General features: G+C 45.0%; 1 protein-coding gene across 1 annotated transcript; it reads right to left on the bottom strand.

Annotated features, from left to right (window-relative positions):
• Window positions 1–2: 2 nt before the first annotated feature.
• Window positions 3–18,148, bottom strand: LOC132245885 (olfactory receptor 5G9-like). Its single transcript, XM_059719099.1, has 4 exons — window positions 18,065–18,148; window positions 14,550–14,652; window positions 7,662–8,620; window positions 3–14 (listed from the first exon to the last, which is right to left on the bottom strand). The coding sequence occupies exons 1-4, from the start codon at window positions 18,146–18,148 to the stop codon at window positions 3–5; spliced, it is 1,158 nt and encodes a 385-aa protein (XP_059575082.1).
• Between the last annotated feature and the right edge of the window lie 2,017 nt (window positions 18,149–20,165).

Raw genomic sequence — 20,165 nt, 5'->3', positions numbered from 1 at the left:
TCCTAGGGACTGATCTGTAAGAAAAGAAACAATTCAGAATTAACATTATGACAATGAAAGGATTTTTCAAAAGGACACAGAGAGAGAGCTGGAACAACTTGTTATTTTCTGAGCCAGCTGATGGGCTTGTAAATCCAAACTGACTGAGAAGCAGGTTTCCAAGTCACAGGAAATTTCACAATTTTGACATTGGTTTTCGTGCTAGTCACAATATTATACCCCCAAATTCCCAATCCCAACATGTTGCCAAAGTGCTTCATCTAGGTTTTGCAGGATCCAAGTCCCTGCTCTGCAGCAGAGAACCTGGAAGCTCCAAGAGACGTGGCTCTGGCCTTTCTGCTTCCAACCTGAGAGCTTAGCCTCATTTATAGACAGACTTCATTTATAGCTAGATCAGGATTGTGGCTTTATAGCAAGAAACATGCAAGACCATTCCCGATGACAGTAAAGAACCAGGGGCCCTAAAATCTCTGGGTACTTGGACCATGCAGTTCATAAGATGCCACTTAATTCACGTCAAGATTTGTAGGAAGACCCACTGGATGGACAGTTCTTGGAGAGGACACAGGTCTGCTAATGCTTCCCAGTCCAGAGGAAAGCTGCCGGTCCCATGGCCAGGAAGCATGGAAAAGTCCACTTTCCCACACAACGTCAGTCTACCAAGCACATACATCAAAATTTTTCCTTGGATTCAGCAAAATATAATCAACCCTGAGATGTTCTGCACAGGAGGTATTGAGCTGCAATGTGGGAATTCCCAGGAAAAACATTACTTCCAGCTGTGTGACAGTTCATATATTCAGTTTCTCATTCCAAGTAAATTAAATAAGAGAAAATAAAATTGAGTGAGTTAGTGTCCTTTTAGTATTTGCTATAGCTAAACAGGTGTCAACAACTTGTCCAAGGACTTTTCAGGTATTCAACATCTACTCAAAGAACCTTACCTGCCATTTTCATGTGAATACAATTTACAATAAAATAGTATTCGAAAGCCCATGTCACTGACCTGGATCTGCGGAGACAGCCCCTTGTACATACTCGTTGACCCATCACGCTGTAGACAGCTAGTTGTGTGGATTATGTTGCAAGATTTGGAGCAATTGTGTTTCAGAATGGACAACTCTGTTTCAACCCACACTTCCCCTCCCTAATTTTTTGCTTTGAACACATATCTGATATATCATTATTTGTCCAGCTCCTTCATCCCACCAAGACACCAAGATGTGGGTTGAGGTGGAGGGGAGGGACAGGATCCAGCTAGATCTAGACAGCTTGCAGAGGTGGGCGGATAAGAATAGGATGGAGTTCAACACAGATAAGTGCAAGGTGCTGCATCTAGGGAGAAGGAACCAGCAACACACCTATAGGCTGGGGAACTCCCTTCTCAACAGCACAGTGGTTGAAAGGGATCTTGGAGTCATTGTTGACTCCAGGATGAACATGAGCTGGCAATGCGAGCAAGCGGTCTGTAAGGCTAACCGCATCTTGTCGTGCATCTACAGATGCATCACAAGCAGGTCCAGGGAGGTGATCCTCCCCCTCTATGCGACACTGGTCAGGCCGCAGTTGGAGTACTGCGTGCAATTTGGGCGCCGCACTTCAGGAGGGATGTGGCTATCCTTGAGAGGGTCCAGAGGAGGGCCACCCTCATGGTCAAGAGGCAATGAGTCAGGCCCCATGAAGAGAGGCTGAAGGGATTGAACCTATTCAGCCTCCACAAGAGAAGGCTGAGAGGGCATCTGGTGGCCGTCTATAAACTCACCAGGGGGGACCAACACGAATTGGGGGAGGCTCTATTCCCCAGGGCACCACCCAGTGTTACTAGGAATAAAAGCTACAAATTGTTAGAGATCAGGTTCAGTATGAACATCGGGAAACATTACTTTACAGTTAGGGCTGCCAGGCTCTGGAATGGACTCCCAAGGGAGGTGGTGCTCTCTCCTACCTTGGGGCTCTTCAAAAGGAGGCTGGACAGATATTTCACTTTCGGTGTTATGACCCCGGGGCAGGGGGTCGGACCTGATGATCTGTTTAGGTCCTTTCCGACCCTAAGCCTTATGAAACTATAAAACAACAACACTGTCCTCCTGTTTTGTTATTCTCTCTCATTTCAATGTTACGATTATGTCTTACACCATGGTTTAGCTTGCTATATAAATATTCTTCATAGTTTCCATGCCTTTAGATTAATCTCTAAAGTCTGGTTCATTATACTATATAACTAGGATTAATGTATTTTAAATTATTAAGTAAAACCACATACCAGTTTGCCTGAAGTGGGGCAGTGAAGGTAGCCAGTAGACAACAAAGTAAACAGAACCATATTTTAAAATTTCTGTTTTTTTTAATATATTCTAACACAGTATATGATAACATAACACAGAAAAAGGGGAGATTTTGGTGGCTTGCTAGTTTTCAGTTGTGAAAATGTAGACTTTTTTTAAGGTTTAAGGATAGATGGTCTAAGGTTTAAGCATGCACAGGTGGTCACTATTTCTGTGGCCTGTATCCCTATGCACATGGATGGCTACCTATGTACCCAGCAGTAGTGTGTCACTGCTATACCTAAGTGTCATTTTGGTGCCTCTGATAATCACGTCCACAACTCAATATAGGCATCCAGAAATGAATAGTATGTCATCCTAGTCTTCAGCATCATGACTTTGGAGGTTTGAGTGGTCTCGTGTGGGGTGTGATTTTGAGCCCTATCAGGTAGACAAGGGAATTTGTTATTAATGTCCCATATCATGAAGAAGTCTGCAAAACACTGAGCTAATGATTAAGAAGGTGGCAACAATACCACCTCCACTAATGTTTCAAAATAAGATTGTGGACACCACCAGATTTTGTGAGAAACCCAACCCTGTGTGTGTGTATTAAATGTGCTCTGAGAACACCTACTACATGGGACTTCACAGGACTCCTTGGCACAAGAACACACAGGGTCTCAATCCCGACTGGGTTTGGGCATTGCCAAAGTGCAAAAGTGCATCTAGCCTAAGGCAGTCTGGACCTAGCGCAAAGTTCAATTCTAGGCATTTGGGAAGCTTGAAATTCAAACATGAAAATGTCTCTAGGGTCTAGGCACATCCAGCATTAGGTAGCACCTAACAATTCAAGACTGCAAGTTTGGATGTTGGCTCCTACATTACCCCTTAATTTCAACTGAGGCACAAAAGCTCTTTTGTGGATCTGGCCAAGATGACTTAGGCCTAGAAGGAACTCAGGGACCGAGTACAGCCCGATGTATTTTGGATGCACCTATTATATATTTCCTGTCTCATGCTCAGTCTATGTGAATTTATGGCCAGTCCTTTTTGTTCTATGTTCTGATACTATCCTTTTATTTAACAAGTTCTTTTAACTCCCTTATTTTTATCCTCCCCCTATACACTTGCAAAAAGTTTCCTTTTCACTGATTGCCCTTCTTTGCATCTGTTACAATTTTAATTAATTTCTCTTGAAGACTGGTAGCCTGAATTGTATACATTATTCCCCATGAAATCTTTCAAATACTGTATGTTACATTTTCATTCCAAAATTACATATGTATACACACACACACACACACACACACACACACAAAAGCAAATACAACTATATCTATTCTTATATTGCTCCCACCCAGCCTCCCACGCAGCAGAGTGAAGAATAAAATAAGAATGCACTCACCAAAAATTCATATCAAAACAGTTCATGTGATGTCTGTTCCTTAAAAGACTGGGAGAAAGAACAGATTACATGCTTCTCTTTACCCTGAAAAAAGCTCAAAGTAATAGATTATTATTAGTTTGTAGATCCAGTATAAATACCTGCCTTTACTGCTCCTCCCCTTTAGGAGACAGCGAGCCAAAATCTTCCAGGCTCTAAGACTAAACATTAATTGGAGAATCGCAATATTTTGTGGGGACCTCTGGGACAACGTATCTCTTGAGTAATTAGCTAGCAGTGTTTTGATGGGTCTGTTTTGATTCACTTGGTATATAGATTTACCTGTAGGAAATTGGCAGGTGATCATATTATAACAATCCCTTCCCCAGAGGTATTTCCCTATTTTATCTGATTTTCTATATGCAAGCATTTATTGGTCAACTCCATTAACAGAGATAGAGACCTTGCCTGAAAGTTTGGAGAGAAAAACCAGTTTAAGTACTTCAGATCTGGTGGTCCAGGGCTGGGCAAACATACAGGCCCCCCTCAGCTGCTGTAATACTGCGCAGTAGGGGTGTGCAAAGCTTTGGTCGCTGACTCAATTTGGATAAGCTTCAGTCCAATTTGGAGGCCAAGTCACTGAATCGGAATCGAATTGGGAAGGTAAAAATACCCTCCAAATTGATTTGGAGCCGCCGAATTATTTCGGAAAAGATTTAGAAAAAGATTCGGAGATTCGGAAGGCAGTCTTTCATGGGAACAGAAACTGAGACGAGGGAGCAGAGGCAGGCTGGAGGGCACTGGGGTGTGTGCCTGATTGGTTGCAAGTAGTTCTGCCCCAGATGAGCGTTTTATCTTGTTACACAGACTTGGGGTGAGGTGATGTAGTCTGGACAAAAGGAAGGAAAAAGGGAGGGGAAGTGTGCTCCGTGTAAGTGGCCCACAAGTGGCCTAACCTTTCTCCCTTAGACTCATTGAGTCCCGGAGGAAGGACAGGTTTCTTTGGAGCCAAGTGAGAAGGCAGCATGCTGTTCCATTTTGTGAGTGGTTCCAGGGCTAGAGTCCCACCGTGCCTTGCTTTCCCACAAGGTAAAGTGTCCAATAACCTGGAAGGTTAAGGGGTCTGGAGTTGTTCCAGGGTTTCATCCTGTTTTGGAGAAGGGGCTTTGTTCCCCTTCACCATGACAAGCCTGTTGGGGGTTGTTTTCCAGGATGACACAGAAGAGACCCTGGTGCTTAGGCCCAGCTCTCAGTGTGGCCGAGATGGCACAGGAAAGGGTTTAGCATGGGTTCTGGGTTGGGTTCTTGTTCTCCTTGGGGCAAAAACTTTCCCAGTGGATTCATCCACTGAAGAGAAGTGCAAGTTGCAGTAGGTCAGCCTTTTTTTTTTTTTTGAGGAAGGCTGTTGATTATGCGTAAAGGGTCCCTGCTGCATTAAGTGCTTCTCTAAGAAACTTTTTCTAAGAAATTAAGAAAGTGCTTTTCTATTTCTATGCAGGGCTGGCCCAGCATGGGCCCAAGCCTGCTGCACTGACCTGCCCTCATCCAGCCCATTTTCCTTGGCAAATTTCGGTCACCCACCAGGCACACTACTGTGCTGTGGCACACCCTTGGAGAATCACTGGTAGAAGGGCCACAAGTTCTAGGGACACACCTGTGTTAGTGCCATTGTGGTACATAAAGCAATAGCTCTCAGACTATGACATTAATTGGTATTTAGCCCTGATTGAATCGTGTCTTTTGTTTTAAACTACATAATACCCATGGCTAATCATCAAACAGGTTTTATGTTGTACAGTCACCACCTACTGGAACGAACCCCACCAGAGGCCTAGGCAGTGCAATACTTATATTTTGGATTCTTGTAAGGCTTCATTATGGATAGCCTTTGAGTCTGAAACCCATGCCTATCAAGCGATAGGCTCACAAGGAGGAGAGCCCTTCCAGACTGTAGCCTGTGTAGCTGAACAGCTGATCCACTACTCAGAGAAGCTAAAAACCCCAGCTCTTCCTTGCAATGGTTTTGCTGCAGATGCATCAGCTGATGCATGCCAGCGTATTGTTGGCCCTGCTGGCTACAGCATCGCACTGCCGGCTCATGTTCATACTGTGGTCAATTATTACACCCAGCTCTTGGTGACAAGTGATGGGGGATCTTCAATCCTGCTGCCTGATGAGAGGCAGCAGTTGCACAAGCACCCATGTCATAAGTGTTGCCTGTCAGCAGCTAGGGGTGCCCAGCCCCAGAACCCCCCTGCACTGATCTCCTCCACAGCTGCAGGCTTAGTGCCCACAGCAGGGCCTAGCAGCCAGCCCTGCAGTAGTTCCCCCCAGGCTGCCCCAAGACAGACACAGCTGCACAAGCACACATGTCATGAGTTTTGCCTGCCTGTGGCCAGAGGTGCAGAGCCCCAGAACCCCCCTGCACCCATCTCCTTGATAGCTGGCAGGTATCGTGGCCTCAGCAGGGGCTACCACCCCTGCAGCCTTCACCCTGCTGCGCCTTAACACACGCCGTGTCACCCATGTCACGAGTTTTGCTTGTCCACAGCTTGACGTGCAGTTTCCCCTGAAACCCTATGCTCATCTCATTGAAACTTGGCAGGCTTTGTGGTGGCAGCAGGGGCTACCATCCCTGCAGTTTTGACCTTGCTGTGGCTTAACACATACACGTAACATGAGTTTTGCTTTCAAGATTTGGGGTGCAGTTTCCCCAAACCCCCTACACCTATCTCCTTGAAACTTGGCAGGCTTTGTGGCCTCAGCAGGGGCTACCATCCCTGCAGTTTTGACCCCATTGTGGCTTTACACATATACCTTACATAAGATTTTCTCTCAAGAATTTGGGATGCAGTTTCTCCGAACTCCCTGTATCTATCTTTGTCAAATATAGCTCCTGTCATACCCTCAGAAGGGGCTACAATTTTACAAGTTTTATCCAAATCTGGGCAGAAATGACAAAGTTATAGCCTGTTTTGACCTTCCCCATTATATCCTATGGGCGAAACATCGAAACAGGGTCGAAATGGCAAAACGTTTTGATGGAGCAGAACAGAACAGCTGTTTTGACTCAAAACAAAAATCAAAATGAAACACAGTTCTGTCAAAAAGTCAAAATGAAATGCTTCCATTTTGTACAGCCCTACTGGACAGTAACACCGCCAAGGCATGGGCTTTGCTGCAAAAGATCTTGAAGACCTTGGGTGCACACCTTAAGGCATTTAATATTGCGAGATACTGAGAGAAAGTAATTTTAGGCACTAGACAAGAGTTCACCCAGGGATCCCAGGCATCTCCCAACTTGCATTCCTCCAAAAGTAACAAGAAAGGCGTGACAGGGGATAGAAGGAGAAAAGCCTTGGCACCAAGCAAGCTCAAGTGTCACAGATGCTAGGAGGTGCTGCTATGCCTTTTGCTCTCCTCCTGCTACACATAACTTCTTTGTACCCTACTCTGTTCTACTTTTCTGTCATCTGGTTCATTTGCAAAACTGCCAGCATGGTAGGATTGCCAATATGGTTGAACAAGGACCTCAGGAGTTAGGTGATTACAGTCAATTTTAGGTCAATAGAATTTCATCCACCACATGCCGAAGTCCCCTTCAGTGGGGACCAGCTTATAACTAAACCTCTGACTTGATATATTTTCTGGTCAACATTCAGTCAGTTTTACTAGTAGTAGTGCTTCAAGTAATAATTTATGTTGAATTAATTATTAATTGAACTGCCACCAAAATAGGGTAAAATACAAGATAAATTCAGGCTTACCTGTGACACCTTGACTTGATATAAAGTGTTTAAAATCTAACTACAACACTTGTGTGGGTTCTCTTCTTGTAATAATTTTTACTTTCAGTAGCAGGTACAATACAAGATATTTTTCCAATCAAAGTCATTCCCATTTGTTTTTAACATCATCCCAGTACCTGTTTCCCGTACTTCTGTATTTTCAATAGCATTTATTTAAATTTTTAAAAGTTAACATGCCTTTTTAAAATTGTTCTTTTTTACACGAGTTGGGACTTTGATTTCTTTGTTGTTTTTTTTCAGAAGTCTTCCCAAGGCTATTTTCACTTCTTTATTTTTTAGACTGTAGATGATAGGGTTTAACATAGGGGTAAAGATGCTATACTGGATGGAAACAACTTGATCCAGGATCACTGAAGAAATGGAGCTGGGTTTCATGTACTGAAAAAGCCCTGTTGCATACAATAAACCCACCACAATGAGGTGGGAGCTGCAGGTGGAAAAAGCTTTATGTCTACCCTCTGCAGAGCATATCCTCAAGATGGTGGAGATGATTTGGATGTAGGATACCAAGACAAGGAGGATATTGATGACAGCAAGGACAGCAAGAGAAGAAAGAAGAGTCATTCTGTTGATGAGTGTCTCAGTGCAGGACAGAGTTAGGAGTGGGGGAAGTTCACAGCTAAAATGCCCAATTTCATTGGGCCCACAAAAGTTCAAGTTTAATACAGGAACCGTGTTGACCAGTGAATACATAAGGCCCATTGTCCAGGATCCTCCCACTAGCTGTCTGCACACTCTTTTATTCATAGTCCCCGCATAGTGCAGGGGATCACATATGGCAGCATAGCGGTCATAAGCCATTGCTGAGAGCATGAATGCTTCACAACTAGCAGAAAAACATATGAAAAACATCTGGGTAAAGCAAGCATTGACAGAAATAGTTTTATGCATTGCTAGTAAATTCACCAGCATCTTAGGGACAATGGCGGAGGAATAGCAGAGGTCAACAGAAGATAGATGGAACAGGAAGAAATACATGGGGGTATGAAGGTGAGAATCAGCTTGTATCACCAACATCATGACTATGTTCCCTGCTAGAATGATTAGGTATATCACCAAAAACACAAAGAACAGGAACATTTGGAGTTGCGGGTCACTGGAAAGTCCCAAGAGAATAAACTCAGTCACAGTGGTTTGGTTTTCCATTCCTAGGGACTGACCTGTAAGAAAAGAAAAAATTCAGAATTAACATTATAACAATGAAAGGATTTTTCAAAAGGACACAGAGAGAGCTGGAAGAACTTGCTATTTTCTGAGCCAGCTGATGGGCTTGAAAATCCAAACTGACTGAGAAGCAGGTTTCCAAGTCACAGGAAATTTCACAATTTTGACATTTGGTTCTGGTGCAAGTCACAATATTTTACCCCCAAATTCCCAATCCCAAGTGCCAAGGTGCTTCATCTAGGTTTTGCAGGATCCAAGTCCCTGCTCTGCAGCACAGAACCTAGAAGCTCCAAGAGACGTGGCTTTGGCTTTTCTGCTTCCAACCTGAGAGCTTAGCCTCATTTATAACCAGGTCAAGATTGCAGCTTTATAGCAAGAAACATGCAAGACCATTCCCAATGGCAGTAAAGAACTGGGGGCCCTAAAATCTCTGGGTACTTGGACCATGCAGTTCATATGATGGCACTTAATTCAGGTCAAGATTTGTAGGAAGACCCACTGGATGGACAGTTCTTGAAGAGGACACCCGTCTTTTAACACTTCCCCACCCAGAGAAAAGCTACCTGTCCCAAGGCACGGAAGCATGGAAAAATCCACACAAGGTCAGTCTACCAAGCATATCCATTAAAATTTTTCCTTGGATTCAGCAAAAAATAGCCAACCCTGAGATGTTCTGCACAGGAGGTATTGAGCTGCAATGTGGAAATTCCCAGGAAAAACATTACTTCCAGCTCTGTGCCAGTTTGTATATTCAGTTTCTCATTCCAAGTAAATTAATAACATTGAGTGAGTTAGTGTCTTTTTAGTATTTGTTATAACTAAACAGGTGTCAACAACTTGTCCAAGGACATTTCAGGTATTCAACTTCTTCTGAGCCAACAAAAAAGAAAGCTTTTGGAGACGTTTCCCATACAACCGTTCCATAAACACAGTCCCATAGTTTCTACTTCAAAATCATTGTGAGGGGTTGCAGGAAGAAGCTAAAATTGAAAAGCATCTCCTAATTAGTGTGGTTAAACTTAGATGACTTAACTAAACATGCCAGAATCAAGGTCAATGTCTCTTCTCTTTTAGTGGATGATATCAGTAGGTTTGGCTCACTATTTCATTGCTGCAGCTTTATAGTAGTACAGCTACTATGACTTCAGTGGAATTTTCCCAGCATAAATGGGTGTTAAAGCAGAAGCACATGAAGCATTGTGTATGATATTTCTATTTTCAACATAAAAAATAACCAATATTTATGGCTATTTTTCATTTGTGCATGTCAAACATTTGAGTCATCAGTAGTTGTACTCTTTTTGAGAAAGGATATTGTAGACCAAGATCTTCCAAATAGATGGTCAACATCAGAAACCTCCAAACCTCCTGGTTTACTTAAACTGAAAATCCAGCACTTTCTAAAAAAAATCAGTGTCCTTGAGGTATCTCCAGTTGTGCACTGAGAATTTCAAGGCACCCACAACCCTGCCCTTCAGCAATACGGCTTTTTCAGATGCAATTGTGGGGCCTATTTGATCCCACTGCAGATTTATTTCACTCTGTCAAATCCAGGTAATCAAAGGACTTCAAAATGTCCTTAACGCAATTTTCATGTTGATGGAGAAGAGAAGAATTAATCTCAAGTGACCATTTTTTTTAATTGACTCTCACTCCCTTCTATTTTCCTGTAATCTTAGCAGACCTTGTTCTTGATGGACTAAAGTACCTTAGGTGCTTAAATAGTAAATGTTATTTTCATGTGACCTGGGGTTTTGGTTATAGCCATATTGGTCTAAGGCAGGGGCGGGCAATTATTTTGGGTGGAGGGCCGCCCGCTGAGTTTTGGCAAGCCATCGAGGGCCGCATGACAGGCAGCCAGGGGCAGATAAATATTACTTTTCTAAATTGTTTAGGGGTCCCACGGGCTGGATAGAATGGCCTGGCAGGCCGCATCTGGCCCATGGGCCACATTTTGCCCATCCCTGGTCTAAGGACATAAGCAGGCAATGAGTAGATGTGAGAACTTTTATTAGACCTGCTGATTAGTTGGGAAAAAGTTCTTAGCAAGCTTTCTGGTGCAATCACCCTTCTTCATGCATAGTGAACAGCAGAGACTTCCCCAGGTGATTGCGCTCTAAAACTCACTAAGAACTTTTTTCCAACTACTCATTATTTGTTCAGCTCCTTCATCCCATCCTAATCACTAATTAAAGCTAATCTCTAATTAGAACAACAACACGTTCCTCTTCATTTGTTGTTCTCTCTCATTTCTACTTTATGACTGCGCCTTTCGTCATGTTTTAGCTTGCTATATAAATATTCTTCATAGTTTCCATGCCTTTAGAGTAATCTCTACAGTCTGGTTCATTATACTGTATAACTAGGATTAATGTATTTTAAATTATAAAGTAAAACCATGCAACAGTTTGCCTGAAGTGGGGCAGTGAAGGTAGCCTGAAGCCAACTAAGTAAACAGAAACATATTTTAAAATTCCTGAATTTTTTTTTGAATACATTCTAACACAGAATATGATAACATAGCATAGAAAATGGGGAGATTTTGGTAGCTCTCTAGTTTTCAATTGTGAAAATGTAGACATTTTTGAAGGTTTAAGCCTAGATAAAACAAAATAAACTAAAACAAAAAATGACAGAAGTATCAAACAAAATAATCTCAAAAATAGCAAACCTTTCCAGGAAAAAGAAATGGTTTTCTTTGACCAGAACTGACTAGCAGTGAGTTGTTAGCTTTAGCTATTTGACAACCTTTTTCAATCCACGCTTTCAAGTTCCCTCACAACAGAGACTTTTTAGAAACAAGGACTACAATCTTCATGGTATTCAAGCCACTGGCAAAATCCCCATCCCTTCTGTGGAGTCTGTGCCACTAAGCAGAACAAAACTGAAGACAAAAGGACCAGAGAGCAAATGAGAAAACACAAAAGGAAGAAAGAAATCCTTGTTTCTGGTGCGTGGGCAAGGGACTACTTCTGTGTTTTCTATGAAACAGTCATTGGGAGGAATAAAAACAAGCCCAAACTGTTGAGTGAAGAACTGAGGACATACCCGCAGCAAAGCTAATGCCTTAAATGCTTAGGTGGCCCTGTATCCTTTTCTGGGCTCCTCGATAAACAGGTTTGGTTATCTAATTGTGAGAAAGGCTACCTATGCACAGGTGGACACTGTTTCTGTGGCTTCAGAAAGCCTAACGAAGCCAGCGCTTCGGTCCGGACATGCTGCTTTGGATACCGAAGCATCTGGAGCTTTTCCGGATCCCAAGCTCTGTCCGAAGCCTCGCACAGCCCTAGTCTACAGCCCAATATAGGCATCCAGAAATGAATAATATGTCATCCTAGTCTTCAGTATCATGACTTTGGTGGTTTGAGTGGTCTCGTGTGGGGTGTGATTTTAAACCCCATCAGGTAGACAAGGGAATTTGATATTAGTGTCCCATATCATGAAGAAGTGAACTAAACACTGAGTGTACTAAAGACTAATGTATTAAGAAGAAGGCGGCAACAATGCCACCTTGACTCCTGTTTTAAAATAAGATTGTGGACACAACCAGATTTTGTGAGAAACCCAGCCCTGCGCGTGTGTATTAAATGCGCTCTGAGAACACCTACTACGTGGGCCTTCACAGGACTCCTTGGCACAAGAACACACAGGGTCTCAGTCCTGACTGGGCTCGGGCATTGCTAAAGTGCATCTAGCCTAAAGTGGTCTGGACCTAGTGCAAAGTTCAATTCTAGGCACTTGGGAAACTTGAAATTCAAACATGAAAATGTCTCTAGGGTCTAGGCACATGCAGCTTTAGGTAGCACCTAACAGAGGCTTTCACTGCAAGTTTGGATGTAAGCACCTACATTGCCCCTTAGTTTCAACTGAGGCACAAAAGCTCTTTTGTGGATCTGGCCAAGATGACTTAGGCCTAGAAGGAACTCAGGGATCAAGTACAGCCCAATGTATTTTGGACACACCTATTAAATATTCCCTTTCTCATGCTCAGCCTATGTGTATTTATGGACAGTTCATACACCTTTTTGTCCTGTATTCTGATACTATCCTTTTATTTAACAAGTTCTTTTAACTCCCTTATTTTTACCTCCTGCCCTATATAGTTGCAAAAAGTTTCCTTTTCACTATTATACCCTTTCTACCCTCGGCTAGAAAAGCCATATGCTTTTAGACAATCCCCTTGGTCATCATGATTGCCCTTCTTTGCATCTGTTACAGTTTGAATTCATTTCCCTTGAAGATTGGTAGCCAGAATTGTATACATTATTCCCCATGAAATCTTTCAAATACTGTATGTTACATTTTCATTCCAAAATGACATTTGTATACACACACACACACACACACACACACACTCACAAATGCAAATACAACTATATCTATTCTTATATTGCTCCACCCAGCCTCCCACGCAGCAGAGCGAAGAATAGAATAAGAATGCACTCACCAACCATTCATATCAAAACAGTTCATGTGATGTCTGTTCCTTAAAAGATTGGGAGAAAGAACAGATTATGATGCTCCCAATAAACTTCTACACTGTTTTATTTAGGGAATGTGGCTATTGATCTTAAAGCTAATATTTTAAGAGGGAAATAGTCAAAAGGAGCAAGAGTAACAAAGAATAAACTCAGTGGTTGCTTAGTCTTTTTGTCTATCTTCCTACCTCTATCCCCTCACTCCTTCTTCCTATCTCTCATTCTCTCTCACACACATGGAAGACAAAAATACATGCTTCTCTTTACCATGAAAAAAGCTCAAAGTGATAGATTATTATTTGTTTATAGATCCAGTATAAATACCTGCTTTTACTGCTCCTCCCTTTTAGGAGACAGACAGCCAAAATCATCCAGACTCTATGACTAAACATTAATTGGAGAATCTAAATATTTTGTGGGGACCTCTGGGACAACGTCTCTCTTGTGTAATTATCTAACCATGTTTTGATGTGTCTGTTTTGATTCACTTGGTATATAGATTTATATGTAGAAAATTGGCAGGTGATCATATTATAAAAATCCTTAACCCAGAGGTATTTCCCCATTTTCTCTGATTTTCTATATGCAAGCATTTATTGGCCAACTCCATTAACAGAGACAGAGACCTTTCCTGAAAGTTTGGAGAGAAAAAGCAGTTTAAGTACTTCAGATCTGGTGGTCCAGGGCTGGACAAATATACATCCCCCTCCCAGCTACAGTGACTCATAGTGTCCTGGAGCCTCTGCTGCTGTAATGCTGCACAGTAGGGGTATGCAAAGCTTTGGTCACCAATTTGATTCAGAGATGATTCGGCCTGATTCGAAGGCTGAATCACCGAATCTGAACTGAATCAGGAGAAAAAATTTAAAATGCCAGGTATCCAGGTTGTAGCCATGCAGGGCACTGGTGGGATCAGTCAGGCCATTGGTGGGCTCTCCTTCAAGTGGAGGTGATGGATGAGTCCCACATGGCAAGGGAGATCATGGTGGCCATGAACCACATGGAGCAGGGGTGGCTCGCTGGGCAGGGTGAGCTCGCCTGTGGGTTCATGGTCACAGATAACAGGGCCAATACGGTCAAGGTGGTCCATGATGCCAACTTTGTTGACATCTGCTGTGTGGCACACAAGTTCCACCTCATAGTAAGGGACGCATTGGAGCAGGGCAGGGCTGCAGGTGATGGTGCCATCACTACCACCCAACTGATTTCAAAATGCAGGAAGGTGGTGGGCTACTTCCACCACAGGATCAAGTGGGGCAAGATGCTGTGGGACAAACAGGCAGAGCTGAGCATCCTGCAGTACAAAATCATTCAGGATGTAGAGACTTGGTGGAACTCCACATACTTGATGCTGGAACGGCTGGTGGAGCAACAGAAGGCCATCCATGAGATGGGTTTGCTCGGGGAGATTGAGATCAGCGAGCCCCTTAACAAAGTGAAGGGATACCATCTCCCAGATCTTCGTGGTCCTGAAGCCATTCCTTGAGGCCACCAACACCCTCAGCGCTGGCAATGCCTTCCTTATCCAGGTGATCCCTGTAGTCAAGGAGCTTAAGAACCAAATGGAGATGTTTCAGGGGATCAGTGTTCCTGGCTGGGGCAAGCTGCTTTCTCCAGAGGTGCAGGCATTGGTGAAGTGGTTGAAGGAGGGCATCAAAAAATGGCTGGATCCATTGGGGTCCAGTACAGTCCATGTGCTGGCAGGCTTGTACAACCTGAGGGTGAAGAAGAGTATGTGCAGCACCAAAACCCTCAATCACTGGATGGAGGTGCTGGTGAACAGAGTCAGGGAAGCAAAAGGGCCAAGGCAACATGGAAGAGGGTAATCCACTTTCCCGTGCCAGCACTCCCACCACCAGCACCAGCCAGTCTCCTCCATGCCAGCTGCTGCTAATGTGGGCCAAGGGCATGGCTTCAATGTTGGGGTCCAGAAGCACCAGATCCCAGCCCCCGGCAGGTAGTGTCAAGGCTTTGGTGGCTACCTATCTTGCTGAGGATGTGGAGTCGCTGGACTACAACCCCTTGGCCTATTGGACAACCTGCAGCCAGATGTGGAAGGATCTGGTCACGGTTGCTCGGGAACACATCTGCTGTCCACCGACCAGTGTTTCAAGCAAGAGGGTGTTCAGCATCGCTGGAGATGTTGTGACACCCCACCATACCTGCTTGGATCCTGCTTTGGTGGAGCAGCTGGTGTTCCTCAAAGTGACCCTCTCACTGCTGGGGTTCCCCCAGCTCCAGGTGCAGATAGAGTGAATGCCACCCTCCTCACTCCATCTGCACCGATTTCCTTTTTCCATTTTTTAAAAGCCATTTAATGCCCTGCTCTCAGAGCTGGAGGTGGCACTCACTGCATCACCATCCAGCAGGGGAAGAACATGTCCCTGCTGACCTTCCATGACAGGAGGAACTTGGAGGTATGGGCTGGGGCTACGGGAAATAAGGAGGTGCCAGGTCCTGGACATGACCTAAAACTGCACCCTGCCAGGGTTGGGAGCTCTGGTGAGACTGCCAGTGGTGCAGCAGCCCCCAATAAATGCCAGGACCAAGGACCTCCCTGGTGAAAGGTGGGTAGGAGGCACTTTATAACCTCCAGCCACCACACACACACACACACACAGAGTCCTGGCTAGGGAAAGCCCAGACCTGTAGGATCTTTGAGAGGCCTGAGGCTTGCTGGTTGCAGTGGAGTTGTGAGGCTCCAGGTGAGCTTAGCTGCCTGGGATGCCATCTGTGAGGCATGAGCCACAGTGTTAGGGGAGGTATGGAGCTGTGAAATGGATGCATGTCACCCCTAGACATCACGGGTATAAATGGGCAGCCTTCTGTCTGGGAAACATCTGAACTGATTTTACATCAAGGCATGGCAGGTGAAAGAGGGGTGGGCAGTTGGCCCACAAACAGGTGTGGTGACCAAGATCTCACCCGCACTAGGAAGGCCCCCTGATCTTCCTGGATGGAATGAATAGTGGAGAGGCCAGTGACTGGCATGCAATGCAGGCAAGAAAACCAGTCAGTTAAGATGGAAATGGAGGTGTCACGGGGTGAGGGACAGTCTGGGAGGGGGAGGGAGGAAGGGGGATGTAGCAGGTAAAAGTGGAGAGGTACCTGGGGAGTCAGATGTTGGGCAGGCTATAGTGTCATAAATGCAATGTCTATATTGAGTCCATGAGTTTCTGTATCTAGGCGGTTGATGAAGTGAAGTTCATGGGCTCATCTGTGAAAACTGGTTTGTAAATTCCCTTTGAGGATCAGGCCTGAGAGACTGGAGACAGGTTGGCTTTCTTGTGAGAAATGTGACCCCACAAGTAGTTGGGTATTCTTGTCTGTAATAGATTGGATTATTATGTTGGCAGGGTTTCCATTTCTTGACATGGCATAGTCTGGATACAGTCAGTGTGTTCTGGGCTGAAGGAAGTTGGCTTCTGGTGATGAGGTTAGTGTGGTTCAGTGCTTGTTTGAATTTACAAAGCACTTTTCACAGATGAGCCTATGAACTTCGCTTTAGTTTTGGGCCCCCCACTACGGAAAGGATGTGAACAAATTGGAGAGAGTCCAGTGGAGGGTAGCAATAATGTTTAGGGGGTTGAGGCACATGACTTGTGAGAAGAGGCTGAGAGAACTGGACTTATTTAGCCTAGTGAAAAGAAGGCTGAGATGGGATTTAACATCAACCTTTAGCACCCTAAAGGGGCATTTGAAAGAGGATGGAGCTAAGCTGTTCTCACTGCTGGTGGCAGATGACAGAACAAAGAGCAATGGTCCCAAGTTGGAGCAAGGGAGGTTTAGGTTAGATATTAAGAAAAACGTTTTCACCAGAAAGTTTGTAAAGCACTGGAACAGATTACATAGACAGGTTGTGAAATTTCCATCCTTGGAGTCTTTTAAGACCCAGCTAGACAAAGCCTTCACTGAGGTGATCTAGTTGGGGATGACCATGCTTTGAGCAGGGGGGTGGACTAGATGTGACCTGAGGTCCCGTCCAGCACTAATTTTCTATGATTTTGTGCACGTCATGTTTTTTGCCCTTTCTTGTGCTTCCATGGTATGACTGTTTGCATGAGTTGGTTTTCCAGATACTTTGAAAGTCTTTCTGGTACATTAAAGTAAAACTCCTCAGACATAGATTAGTTTGGCTAACCATGAATTAAAGTGTCACATCCATGGACTTGTTGCATGCAAACACAAAAGGCACTCAAAGACATGTAATGATCCTCTTTGTCCACCAGTCATTGCTTTGAATTGTAGCTGTCCCGTTTCAATAAATGGATGTAAAGTGTTTCCTTGAATGCCAGGTTAGCGCAGCAGATGCAGATGCAGCAGTCCACCCAGTCCAATGTGCATCAGTGTTCATTATTCTGTATGGACACCTGCGGAAGGACACCCCGCCACTCATGCCCTGGCCATTCCCTGTCAGGGTGACAACGGCGCTGTCACCCCATTACCTGCCCCCACCCCTGACTGAATGCAGCTCTTGGCTGCCGCTTATTTTTCTTGTGCCATGTGTCTGCTCCCTGCCGCATCATTTCAATTGCACAAATGTAATCTACTTGGACGGTATCTCATTCTATCCTCACAGATGAACTGAGCCGCTGTGACATAGATGATTGCATGGTCAGGTGGGTGGCAAATTGGCTTAGGGGTCGCACCCAGGGAGTGGTGGTGGATGGGTTGGTATTGACCTGTAAAGATGTGGGTAGTGGACTCCCACAAGGCTCGGTCCTTGAACCGGTGCTGTTCAAGGTCTTCATCAGTGACTTGGATGAGGGCATGCAAAGCACTCTGTTCAAATTTGCAGATGATATCAAATTATGGGGTAAAGTTAGCACACCAGATGGCAGGGAACAAATCCAGGTGGATCTGGGCAGGTTGGAAATGTGGGCAGAACAGAATAAGATGCAGTTCAGTAAGGACAAATGTAAGGTGCTGCACCTAGGGAGAAGGATTCACCAGCAAGCTTACAGGCTCGGGGAGGTCCTTCTCAGCAGCACAGCAGCAGCAAAGGATCTCAAAGTCATTGTTGGCTCCAAGATGGACATGAGTCATCGACGTGGTGAAGCAATAAAGCTAACCAGACTTTATCATGCATTAGCAGGTGCATGACAAACAGGTCCAGGGAAGTGATACTTCCCCTTTTTGTGCGGCATTGGTCAGGCCGCAGTTAGAGTACTGCATCCAGTTTTGGGTGCCACACTTCAGGAGGGATGTAAACAACCTCGAGAGGGTTCAGAGGAGGGTGACGCGTATGGTTAGGGGCCTGCAGGAAAAGCCCTGTAAGGAGAGAATGAGGTCCCTGGATCTCTTGAACCTCTGCAAGAGAAGGCTGAGAGGTGATCTTGTGGCTGCCTGCAAATTCATCGGGGAGGTGAGGGGGGACAGCAAGGGATAAACTAACTAGGAACAATGGCCACAAACTGACGGAGAGCAGATTTAGGTTAGACATCAACTTCTTTACGGTAAGGGTTGCCAGAATCTGGAACGGGCTTCCAAGGGAAGTGGTGCTCTCCCCTACCCTGGGGGTCTTCAAGAGGAGACTGGACATGCACCAGCGCTCTTTGCTGCCCAGGGCAGGGGGTCAGACTCGATGATCCGCTAAGGTCCCTTCCAAGCCAAACATCTATGAATCTCCCCTCCCTGCCCCACCCCCACTCCCACCCAGAGGCAGAATTTGATAAGAAGCACACACAAAAGTAATGGAAACAGAGAAGTTAGTGAAACAGGAGCTAAAAACACATAGAATAGTGTAGTACCTTGTGCAGTACATTACTTGGCCTTCTTTTCCTGCTGTGCACCCCCTGGATGACTACCTTCTTGCTCCCTGAACTGCAGTGGTGCCTGCCTGGCCATGCTGGCATTGGTGCATCCCACAGTTGACTGCATTGAGTTTGGGGGAACAGGCTCAGCTGCAATGCTCCTGGCTACCTCCTGGACAGAGGCAAACCAAGTGGTGCTAGTGTGCAGTTTTGGGGGTGGTGTCACGGTGGGGTCCTGCAGGAGGGCTGGTTTGAGGGCTGGTTTGAAAACAACTGTTTCAACTGTGTCTCACAACCAGCAGGCAGGGCAATGTAATCAATTTATGAACAAAGCAATGGTGATAGGCTTAGGCTGGCCCAAATCACCTCCCATTGTCTGTTCAAATAGCTCGATAATGTCCCATAATGTCCCAATGACAATCACACCCAAGTGTCTATGCCTGGTTGCTCTTCCTACAGGCCAAATTGCCCCTAGCCTCACTGTCCCACCGAATCAATGAATGGCAGTGTCCTTGACTGCCAGAACCTCAACTTTTTCGTGATGAACAAAAAGAACGATGGAATTATATCCCGGGGGGGGGGTGCAGAACCCGTTATAACAGGTTAGGGGAGGAGAGTGGGGTGCCGGAGGCCACCATGCTCATCCAGCACTACAAATACAGTGTGTCTGCTACCAAAGGTCCATTCCAAAACCAGGTGGGGGTCAAATATGGAGGTACATTTGTTGGGAGAGGAGTTGATGGTTGTGGTGACTCTGCCTGCCTTAGTTGCTTTTGAGAGGTGTTAATGGTAGCTGTTGAGACATAACGCTGTCCATCACGCATCCCTGTTTCAAACATTGCCTAGTACAGGGGAAGGCTCTTTTCTGGGGAGAGGCTGTTTTGAACCAGGGCTCTTGCAGAGCGAGTTTTTGGGGGGATTTTCTGGGGAGAGGTTGTTTTCAAACCAGGGTTCTTGTAGGCCCTGGCTCTTTTCTGGGGAGACATGCTTCCGCCAAACCTGGGCTACTGCAGGGCAAGGCTCTTTTCTGGGGAGATGTTTCTTTCAAAACAAGGTTCTAGCAGGGCAGGCCTGTTTTTTGGGGAGATGCTACTTTCAAAGGAAAATAGCCCGAGAATGAGTAGGCACACCTGAGAACTATCTATCATTTCCTGGGTAGATACGTCTCAGGTGTGCCTATTCATTAACCCACTAAAAGCCAGTATCGTGCACCCAGGTTGCATGAACGGGTTCCAAGGGTCATTCTAAACCCTACACTTGAGTTTGAAGTAGATGGTGTTACATCACCTTCCCCACACCCACCCACCATG

The sequence above is a fragment of the Alligator mississippiensis genome, chromosome 15 (genome assembly GCF_030867095.1).
Source record: "Alligator mississippiensis isolate rAllMis1 chromosome 15, rAllMis1, whole genome shotgun sequence".
Classification (NCBI taxonomy): domain Eukaryota; kingdom Metazoa; phylum Chordata; order Crocodylia; family Alligatoridae; genus Alligator; species Alligator mississippiensis.
Note: the sequence above shows the minus strand (reverse complement) of the source record. Positions and strands in the feature narration are given on the sequence as shown.